At 43.8% G+C, this 11,811-nt stretch overlaps 1 protein-coding gene across 1 annotated transcript; it reads right to left on the minus strand.

The window, feature by feature from the left end:
* Positions 1-2,163: 2,163 nt before the first annotated feature.
* On the minus strand, positions 2,164-4,645 carry LOC125540627. The gene is made up of 2 exons (XM_048704228.1): positions 3,381-4,645; positions 2,164-2,623 (listed from the first exon to the last, which is right to left on the minus strand). Exons 1-2 carry the CDS (start codon positions 4,523-4,525, stop codon positions 2,296-2,298), a joined length of 1,473 nt encoding a protein of 490 aa, XP_048560185.1. The 5' UTR covers positions 4,526-4,645; the 3' UTR covers positions 2,164-2,295.
* Positions 4,646-11,811: the final 7,166 nt, after the last annotated feature.

Here is an 11,811-nt window from a genome sequence, read left to right on the forward strand (position 1 = left end):
GCCGCCGGACCTTCCTAAAGGGCGTCGGGTACACCCCTCCCCTCACTGCCCCCCGCGTACCGGGGGAAACCCTAGGACTAGTCCGGGCAGCGGCGGCGTCGTTGTCGCCTCCTTCTTGAAGGTGTTGCTTGGTACGCGGCGCTTCGGGTGCTGGGAACGTGGTGGTACTTCTCCGGAGTCCGGAGGGTGCAGCGGTCGCCGGTCATCTTCGTTTCGTCGATCTGCCGTTGTTGGCATTTGTTTCTCTTCCTTTCTTCTCTGTGTTTTCTTTGGGCTTGTTTGTGCTGCGGCCCCAGCACCTATCGTTGAATGTATCGGTGGTTGCTTTGTAATACAAAGCGGAGAGAAACCCTTTTCGTGAAGTGGGTGGTGAGGCAGTTTAAGTGTTTACTCTTTGAGTAAAATTAGTGAGCTCAACTAATATAGAGATACATGTGCAGATGTGCTCACAGCCCAGACCTTCAGAGCTGCGTCTATTTATTTTGGATTTCATAGTTTATTTTGATCACAAATCATTATAGTAAAAACCTGCACAAATATATAGTACAATTTGACCACTTAACCATTGCTCCTAGGTAGGCATGTCAATGAGGATTTTGTGCTGGCAATTACCTCTCGATATGCTTTGGGGGGGGGGGGGGGGGGGTCCTGACAGCAGGCGACACTGTCCGCCGCCGCCTCTGTCGTGTCGTAGCCGGACGCTGGCTGCGTTCAGATGGAGTGCTCCGTATAGCAACCAGACTCATAATTTGGTGGGCTCAAACGGGTCCTCTTTTCAGTGCTGAAACAGGCTTTGGACTGAATTTAGTAACAGCCCATATTAGACGCTTTTTCTGTTAGTTTTTTCGCGTGGATTTCACACAGAAGTGACCTCCAATATTGTCAGGTCTTGAATGTGCTATAGCTAGTGTTATGGGATATTGTAACTGACATAGTGTAACAGAGCGCATTGCCATCACTGTTTAAGTGTTTATTATTCAAGTCGACATAGCAAGCAGTTTCCTTAAGAAAAACAAAGCTTATGATTTCCGTCTTGTTTCAGGTCAAGCTAGACAGCTGACTGTACCGTATTTACTGGTTCCACTCTTCGGTTCTGGAAAGTTTTAGACGATCGACAACTTTGTTTTGTTTGCTATTCCAAACTAGCAGCTGTCTTCCTACAAGAAATTGTTTTTGTCCCCCCTGTTTCTTGGCTTCTGGACGCGCGAGTGCTAGGATGCTCGTTCCGACAGGTCAGGAGGCTGTTGTGTTAGGAATAAACCACGTTTCACCGTGGTCATCTGTGTGTGTCGCGTGTGAGTGGGTGTGCACTCAGTCCAGCGCGTGGGCAGGGGCCGTTGGCGAGTGTGCCGGCCAGATTAGCTAGTGCATGCACCTAGTTGGCAGGTTAGTTAGTGCATGGATCTCGGCTGGATAAGGTTGAGAGCCTAACCCAAGTGGTGGTTGAGGCCGTGCATGTAGCTAGGTTAGTGCGTGTGTGTGGTTGGACTAGGTAGTGGCCGGTGTGGCAGCCGGGTCGTGTGTGTGCAGCCGGGTATAAAACCCCCTCCCCGTGTACTGATCAAGAGCGCCGGTATGAGCCGAGCCTATGAGCCAGAGAAGAGGCAGTCTCCGTCAGGGAGTGGTATGCGCCCGGTTGGCTATGAGAGAGCTCCTCTGGGTAGGCTGCGGTGTGTTGCCGCGCCCGGATATGTAAAGTGAGGCCGTTCGTGCGGCCGAGGCGCCGTTCGTGCGGCGGAGGCGTTTGTGCGCCGGAAAAGTTATGTGCTCCATCTTCCATCTTCGTTTGTGCGAGTGAGAGAAAGAGAGTGGCAACAACATGTTGATGTTACTGCGAATATCCACACCATATACACCTCAAACTTAAATCATTATCCTCATATGCTTGTTCCGACAGTTTCTGAAATTTTATCAGAATATTTCTGCTTTCAGCCTGGGAAGGATGTCCGGCGCCTAGCAGACTTCTTAATCCAATCTTATCCTGCAGTTGCAACTGTAATCTGACCTGATCCAAGTTTTTGTGCATTCCACATCCACGCAACAGCACAACATATAATTAGTAAGTCACTTTACTTAGAGTTCACTCGCTAGTGATAGTAAGGAGTGATGTCGTTTGTTCGCTATCTAAAAAGAGCAGGTGGTGGATCGTTGGATCTGATAAAATGTACAAGTTTATGGTACATTAGCTAAAATCATTAGTACATTTATTACTTCAATGGTATACATGAACACATCTGTTTATTCTGAATAAAAAATACAGCAAGAGCTACATATTACAAGAGTTTTGAAACAAAATTAGACCGGCACTCCTCGTCGCTTCCTCCCTGGCAAGGTGCTACCATGATGTGTATCCTGAGCACGCCTAGTAACAAAATAAACAAATGATTCATGCAGGGGTATCCTTGATTCCCATAAAATGAGAATGAAGTCTCCTTTTGGTCTAACACTAGGATCTGTTAGAAGTTCCGCAGCAGTCACACTTGGCGGTTTCTCGATTGAAGCATTCATTGTATAAGGTGCCATGCTGTGTGGATGCGAAGTAACGTCCTTTATGTCCACTGGATGGCCTTGTTCTAGGAGCGTTATTCTTGGCTGCATACCATACATGGAGACAGTGGCGAGTCTAGTAGGGGGGCTTCAACAGGCTCTAGCCTACCCTCCAAAAATACAAAAGAAAATAGTACTACACGTCCCAGCCCAGCAACCCAATATCTTATTCTCTGCCAAAAAACACCAACATTCCAACAGCCCACACGCAAGTACCACACAGGATATCGAGTAGGGACACATGATAGCGAGATGACGGACCCTCACGCTCCATGGCTCAAGACAAGTATATCAACATTTGTTTGCTGTAAAAAAGCATATCAATATTTCTCTGTCTAAGTAGGAAAATATGAAATATATAATCCAATTTGATACTTTTCAAAAACTTCAGAACAACTATAGTAAATACTACATGTTTCCAATAGTAATCTGGCTAATTTTGAGCTTATTTGAAGAAAAAGCATTAAGTGATAATGGCTATATTTTGCTAAGTAAATTCATATTTTGGTGAAAATTTTGATTTTTTAAATCTATCAAGTACTACATGTTTCTAGTAGTAATCTAAGAAATTTGCAGCTTGTTTGGAGCGAAAGGACTGGAGATAATGACTATTTAGCTAGACAGATATAAATTTCCGTTCAAAATTTGATATTTTCAAAAAGCCATACGATGACAGTAATAATACATATATTTTCAGTAGCATTCTGGTAAATATTAGCTTATTTGGATTAAAAAATTAGGAGATAATGCCCTTTTCTCTTTAATTAAAATGATGCTTAGTTTCTTGCTGTTAAGTTTGAGCCCACCCTTCATTGTATTCCTGGATTCGCCACTGCATGGAGAGGTTCCTTTTAAGGAATCTTATCCCCTTGTCCAATATGCCACACCAAGATTGAACATGCAGACTCCTTCTTAACGCATCTGCAAACACAGTTGTTTCAACAAGTGAAGCTTGCATACTATGCAACACCTTGGCAAATTCATCCGCGAGCTGAAGTAGCCGTGGATGTTCTGTCGGGTCTACGCTTCCGAATGCCATTATCTTGAAAAGGTACCTCAGCTCATCGTGAGATAGAGCACTTAAGAAAATCGGCTTCACCGATGCAAACCGGGCCAATCTTTTAATTCTACTTACAATAATGATCTTGCTTCCTCTTCCAATTGTTATGAGAAATGAGTGAAACTTTTCCCAGTCATCGTCATCTATATCAGAAACAAACTCAATAACGATCAACATCATCCCTTTCATAGTCCTTCCATGGTCAAGTATTCTTAAAAGGTTATCTCCATTCAAGTGCAATATAGAGGAGAAGCGCAGACGAACCCTTTCATCGCCGCACACATGAGCAACCAAAGTTTTCTTACCAGTTGTTGCACCACCTATAATCGGAAGAACTGCCGGTACATGATCACCAGGAGGGTCGTCGTGCTGCAGCAAGAAGCTCAAGAGCTTTTGCTTTTCAGCATGCCGGCCAAACATGAAGTTATCTATGTAAAGATAAACATCATATGGCCTACGAGACATGCGCTCGCATCCACCCAGAAGGATCACAAATTCTGCCATGTTAGCAACAACAATTTCCAAGCTTTCCAAGGCATAATGCAACTCAAGGTGCGTGCCCTTATTACTTGTTCGAGAACGCTTGGCTAAATACAAGCTCCCGATAGATGAGTCGTTGCTGCTAACCTTGTCAGAGCTTGCCCCGTCTTGGAGAGCTCGATACTTCGAGTTGTCCACCACACTGTATTCTCGGTACATGGCCTCTGAGAGCATATTGAGCTGCATCATCATCTCGGAGTTGGTTATGTACCGTGTGTCCGCCTCCTCGACGATGGTGCAAACTCTCACTAGGAGATGCTGCAACCTCTCCATCACCTTCTCCTGCGAGTGTGGACGGCTAGAATGGTACTTGTTTAGCAGGAAGGAGATGAAACGGCTCACTAGTTCACCTGCAACAGCAGACAAGGCAACCTCCATGGCCAGAATTAAGTAGGTAATCAACTGGTCGGCTTTTTAACAAATTTATAGGCTGGCATCTGCCAAGTCTTGCAGAGAGTCTTCACGAAATATTAAAGTCTCCATGGTTGACTTTTGACTGTGACGAGTGGGTGGGCGACACAAGGATACTTGTCATTTTCACCTTTGTGCTAGTTCAGTGTTTAATAAATAAATAAAAAACTTGCACTGTGAGCATTTTTCATATAGGTCAGTCTTGACCTGATGTTGATCTGCACTATGGTAATGGAGAAGAATTACCGAAAAAGGGTTTCCCCCGCTTTATATTATAAAGCACCCACCGAATCACAAGTTCAACGATACAAAAGAAAGGAAGAAAAAACCATAAACGGCAAATATACAAGATACCAAAGGAGCCACTAACAAGACTCGAATGCACCAAGCACAAGCTTGAACATCGAAGCCCTCGGCGAACAGGAGCCAACACACGCCACGACTAAGCCGAGGTAGATCCCGCTGCAGGAGGATTGTCACACTCCGTCATCCCCCTTGAGCCAAGCCATCCGGTCCGCCATCCATCTCTACCTCCGAAGAGAGCCCCCTGCCCTCTAGTCCTGGATCGGAGGACACTACGCCGTCGACAGGCAGAGTCGCTTACCCCTGAGCTCGCATGACCAGGACCAACAGGTTGCCGGGAGGGGGCGACAAGCACGACTACCGCACCAGGCAGCCGCATCATCGATCATCGCCAACGCCGCGCGCCGACGCCAACTTCAACCGCAAGTGGCCGAGCATGGACACCACTGACGATATCCGGCAGCCACCTTCCGTGCCAAAGCCTCGACCACCACTCCGCCGCTCCAAGGTGGTGTCTTCAAGAAGAAAAACGACGCCGGAGCGCCGTCACCACCCAATCCGGAGATTTGGGGCTTTCACCCGGGATGAGGAAGGGAGGGCGAGGGGGGATTGCGAAGCCGCCTTCAAGAAGGGGAACGACGCCGGAGCGCCGCCGGCGTCGTTGCTGCAGCGAACAGCCAAGGGGTTTCCCCCAATCCATCCCCCCGAGAGGAAGCACCATCGCCAGATCTGCTCCAAGGGCAAACGGGGAAGCCCCAGGAGCCAGCCACGCTCCCCGCCGATCCGCCGCCCACGCGGCCAGGAGCGACACTCCCCGCATCTGCATCAGCCACCCGCCGAAGGGGGCCGACGCGCTCCACCAGTGGCCACCGCCACCACGCCAGGCGCAACCGCACGGAACAGAACACCATCGAGCCCATCGCGCCGCCGCCAGGCACCGGCCCCGCCACCGCCACCCGCCGCCGTGCCGTCACGCCCTCGACCAGCGCCACGCCGCCGCCCGCTGACCCCGACCCGCGTCGGCCCTAGCGAGCAGGGGAAGGAAGGCCCCGCCGCCGTCGAGGCTGACCGGGCTTCCCCCGTCAGCGCGAGCTGGCGGCGGCGAGGGAGGAGTCGAGGAGGAGGGGGGCCTGCGACTGGCGGCTAGGATTTCCCCTCTGCGTCGCTCGCGGGAGCGACCAGGAGGGGAGGGGAGGGAGGAGACATTGCACCATTCGCTCTACCATCGGAGAAGAATTTTCATCTGCTGCAACTTGGACGATCGACAAACTTGGTCTTGTTTCCCTATTCAAAGCAACTCTCTCTATTGACAATTTAAGTGGCCTCTGCCGAACAAGTCTCGCAGAGAATCTTTGCAAAATGGAGAAGTCTCCAGTGATTTATAAGTAGTTGATGGCGACAAGATGGTGGGTGACACAATGATACCTGTCTAAATGTCCTGACATGTGATATGGACAAGCTAAGCAGCATGAGAATATTGACCACTCACTCTAGCAAAGTTTGACGGTGGAAATTGTTTTGGTCTTTTCGAGAAGGACTTGAGTGGAGAAGCAAGGGGCAACACATCGACAAGAAACGATATGCTTACTTTTCTATCTTGTTTAGTGATGATGAGAATCACAGCTCCATATACTTCAGTAATCTCTCAGGGCACAGGTAAACTGTTTGTTTGTACTGTTGTCTTTTGGTTTCTTCAGAACCTGATTGATTATGTGTGGTTTAGTCTGTACTAATTCAGTCTGATCGAAAAACGTTACATCTGTGCATTCGTCAGATGTCAGGCTTGCACTGATGTTGATGTCCACAATGGTAAGTAAAGGTGTAGCTTGACCCGATGTTGATTTCCACAATGGTAAAAGTGTTGCTTGATCTGATGTTTATTTCCAAGCAACGACTTCCATGCCGGGCAGCTCAGCAGTGGCACCGCAGATTCTCAGGACCGCCTTGTACAGTCAATTTTATCATTATTGGCCGTCCTTATTAGCAGAAGTGCGCTCCTTTACTGGAAAGACAAGCCAAGCTGATTTCTTCTTTTTCCTGTATGTCATCTGGTCTAGAAAGACAATCCAGGCTGATTTTATCATCTTATATCGTTATTGGTACAAGAGTGAAGTGCATGATGAACAGTAAAAACAAATAAATATATAAAAAATTAAATTCTTTCGCATCGAAGATGCCCTGGTGCGTGAACAGTAGAAATGTTCGGTAATTCAAAAAAATGTTCGCGAATATGGAAAAGTTATTCGCGACTTTAGAAAAATGTTCACAAACAATAAATTTGAAAATATGTTCGCGCGTATGGAAAAATTGTTCGGGACTTTAAAAAAATGTTCGCGAACCACAAATATTCGCGACTTTAATAAAATATTAGAACATTTTTTTAAGTCGCAACTATTTTTCCGAAATTCATCGTTCGCGAATATTTTTTTAAAGACGCGAATATTTTTTCCAAACTCATCGTTCGCGAACATTTTTTTAAAGTCGCGAATATTTTTTCCAAATTCATCATGCACGAACATTTTTAAAGTCATGAATATTTTTACAAATTCATCATTCACGAACATTTTCTTAAAGTCACGAGCAGTTTATTAAAGTCGTGAATAATTTTTCCAAATTCATCGTTCGTGAATATTTTTTGAATTAATGAACATTTTACTGTTCATGCACCAGGGTATCTTTGATGCCAATGAATTTCAGTTTTTTTACATTTTTACTGTTACCATGCACTGTTCATCGCGTACAGAAATAATGGTCGGAACCGAATGCTATTTTACTGTTCATGGTTCACTGTTTCACTGTTCACGTTTAACGCCGCCAGCTGACCGGTTAGAGGGGAGGGGGTCAGGGAGATTTTGGACCTGAATGGCACACTTACTGCACTTTAAGAACCTGGATGATGATTTTCATAGTTCAAGGACCTGCGTGACACCTCTGAAATATTTCGAGGACCTACAGTGCACTTCACTCTTAGTACAATCACTAAACTACTTACCTGGGGTGTGCGTGTCTGTTCATGCTCGACATTAGAAGTCCATTCTCATGGTGATCTTCAATTCTAACTCAGTTTTAAATTTCTAACCTGTTTTTGGCCATCGGAGATCACGGTACCATTTGGTTTTATTTTGCCCTTTTTCACACAGAAGTTTGAATCCGTGCGCACAAGTAGAGATCTGTTCGAACTCGCACTACGGTTGTTTTTCCTTAGATTGAGAAGCAAGCATTGTGTAGTGTCTCTCATACAAATAATATAGATATCATTCCTTTTTGGTTCGTCAGAACCTAATACCGACAGTGTGGTCAAGTGTGTCTGCACGTGGCCTTTTGGCTCAATTAGACTTATGTTGATGAGCAAATCTGATTTTGCTCTCCGCAATAGTGAACATGCACTTTTCTCACCTCTTTTTGGTGAAGCAAATGACACTTTTCTCATATTTTTCGTAGCTTCAGATCTAGAGCTTCTCTATCCCGTTTAGCCTCCCGTTGTGGCCGGGGAGCCAAACCAGTGCAGCAAACGGTTTTCTAAATGTTCAGAAGTTTCAGTGTCCAACACTCCAGCAAACATTCTTTTTTAATTTCAGTTCAGTTTTCTCACCTTCGTGTATGGATCAGGATTTGTACAATGGTGTCAGATGAAATTGTTGGTTATAAAAGATGTGCAGGGCATGGTTGCTTCTGATAGAGCATACCACATTATTATAGATCTGCAGTACATTTAATGGTATACAATCACCCCTAAAAATAGTTTCTTCATGGCCATGTGAACACATCCGTTTCACATCTACCAAAAAAGATATATACAACAAGAGGTCCAAGAGTTTTGAAACAAAATTAGATTGGCGCTCCTTTCTGCTTGCTCCCTGAGCATGTGTAACCTGAGCATGACTTGTAACAAAATGAGGAAACGAATTATGTGGTGGTATCCTTGATTCCCATGCAATAAGAATGAAGTCTTGTTTTGGCGTAACACTAGGACCTCTCGTAAGTTCCCCAAATGTCAGACTTGGCAATTCTTTCTTGATTGAAACATTAGGAGTACAAGCTATCATGCTAAGTGGATACAAAGCATAATCCGTCATGTCGACTGCAGAGGCTTGGTCCTTAAGCATGCTTGATTGAATATCAAATATGGAGTGGTTTCTTTTAACATATATTAGTCCCTTGTGCACTATGCAACGCCAAAACTGAACACTGACGTTCATTCTCAACACATACGCAAGCATATTTGTTGCAAGAAGTGTACCTGGCACATTGTGCAACAGCTTGGTAAATTCTTCTACTAGTTGTACTAATTGTGGATGTTCCGTGGGGTCTACACTCACGAATGCTAGTATCTTGACAAGGTACCTCAACTCATCGCAAGACATACCACTTAGAAAAATAGGTTTCATCGATGGAACCGGACTAATGTTTGAAGTCTACTTAGGATGATGAGTTTTGTTCCTCTGCCCATTCTAATGGCAAAGAAGTAAAACCTGTTCCATTCATCGTCGCTTACATTAGAAGCAAACTCAATAACTACCAACATCGTCCCAAACAAGGTCCTTCCATGGTCAAGTATGGTCAAGAGGTTGTCCATTCAAGTGCCAAATAGAGGAGAAGCATGACCGAACCCCTTCGTTGCGACACACATGGGCAACCAAAGTTTTTTTCCCAATTGCTACACCACCTATTATTGGAAGAACTGCTGGTGCATAATCACCAGGAGGGTAAATGTGCTCCAGCAAGAAGCTCACATCCACCCAGAAGAATAATAAATTCTGATATTAGCCATAGCAATTCCTAAACTTTTCAAGGCACCATGTGACTCGAGGAGCATTGCCTTGACATTGTTGTTCGAGAACGCTTGAAAGGAATGGCTAACTGCAAGCTGCTGCTAGACTAGTCATTGATGCTAACCTTGTCGCAGCCTGCACTGTCAAGCAATGAAAGGCACGGTACCTAAAGTTGTCCAGCTCACAGCATCCTCGGTACATGGCCTCTGAGAGTTTCTTGAGCCGCATCATCATCCCGAAGTTGGTTATATATCGCCTGTCTTCCTCCTCAATGATGGTTCTAGCTCTCATCAGGAGGTGCTGCAATCTCTGCACCACCTTCTCCTCTGATGGGCATGACTCAAGGAGTTGTACTTATTTACCAGGAAGGAGATGAACTGACTCAGGTTGGTCATAATAGGAGTATCATAACTAGTATTATCCATGTCAACTATACAATTTTGACGTGGTGGTGTTGATTTAAATGAAGAAAGAGATGGTTCAGTATCATATTATGATACCGTATCAGAATAAATTATGTGCTACTATGTGTTATGCATGACAATAATGTGAGCACCTTAGATACTCACTAGTAGAAAACAGGGCTATGGTCCAGGCCGGCTCAGCCCATTAGTCCTGGTTCAGTCTAGAACCGGGACCAATGTGGGCATTGGTCCCAGTTCGTGAGCCCAAGGGGCCGGCCGGGCCACGTGGGCCATTGGTCCCGGTTCGTCTGGACCTTTTGGTCCCGGTTGGTGGGACGAACCGGGACCAATGGGCCTGGCTCCTGGCCCACCACCATTGGTCCCGGTTCGTGGCATGAACCGGGACCAAAGGCTCCCCTTTAGTCCCAGTTCATGCCACGAACCGGGACTAAAGGGTTTGCCCAGAGTTTAGTCCCACCTCGCCAACCGAATGGGCGCCCACACCTGTTTATAAGCCCGTCCCTCTCTGCGTTGTTGAGCTCCTCTCAAAGTGAAAATAGATGCACCTATAGAGGAAATTGGACCTAAATTCATAAATAGAAATTAATTATGAATTTATGTTTAATTTTCTCTATAAGTGCATCTATGTTCACTAACAGAGAAGTTTTTATTTTTTGAGACCTAAAAGAAAAAAGAAATCACTAAAAAACTATAAGTATTTAGTTCTAAGTAGAAATGAAAAAATAAATAGCAAAAAAGAAAAAATGCCTATAATATTTGTTATGACTAACTAAAATTACCAAATTGAGTAAAGTTATTCATAAACTAGTGATTCACACAAATTTTAAAAAATTCAAATTTAAACTATTCAAATTTAAACTATTCAAATTTTAAAACAAATGGCACTAACAGAAAGTTTATAATTTTTGTGACCTAAAATAAAAAAGAAATCACTACACAACAAAAAAACAAAAAAAGTGCCACCTACTATTAAATAGCAGGAAAAAGATTGACTCAAAAATCAATTTTAACTATTCTACAAAGTGTTTAATTTTCTCTATAAGTGCATCTATGTTCACTAACAGAGAAATTTTTATTTTTTTTGTGACCTAAAAGAAAAAAGAAATCACTAAAAAAACTATAAGTATTTAGTTCTAAGTAGAACTGAAAAAATAATGGCACTAGTAAACCGAAGGGCGCCCACACTGGTTTATAAGCCTGTCCCTCTCTTCACTGTTGAGCTCCTCTCAAAATGAAAATAGATGCCCCTATACAGGAAATTTGACCTAAATTCATAATGAATTTCTCTGAAATTCATGGAAATTGATTATGAATTTAGGTTGAATTTTTTGTATAGGCGCATCTATGTTCATTTTTTTAGTAATTTTAATCACAAACTTGAGATTCACACAAATTTTAAAGAATTCAAATTTTATCTATTCTAATTTGAAAACTAATGGCACTAGTAAAGTTAATCACAAACTTGAGATTCACACAAATTTCAAAGAATTCATATTTTAACTATTCTAATTTGAAAACTAGTGGCACTAGCAAAGTTAATCACAAACTTGAGATTCACACAAATTTCAAAGAATTCAAATTTTAACTATTCTAATTTGAAAACTAATGACACTAGTAAAGTTAATCACAAACTTGAGATTCACACAAACTTCTAATTTCAAAGAATAAAATTATCTAAGTATTTTCTGTTCAAAACATTATAAGCAAAAAGAAACTTTAATAGCAAAAAGAATCATCATAAATATTTCTTTTG

This window comes from Triticum urartu, chromosome 2 (assembly GCF_003073215.2).
Source record: "Triticum urartu cultivar G1812 chromosome 2, Tu2.1, whole genome shotgun sequence".
NCBI classification, from domain to species: Eukaryota; Viridiplantae; Streptophyta; class Magnoliopsida; order Poales; family Poaceae; genus Triticum; species Triticum urartu.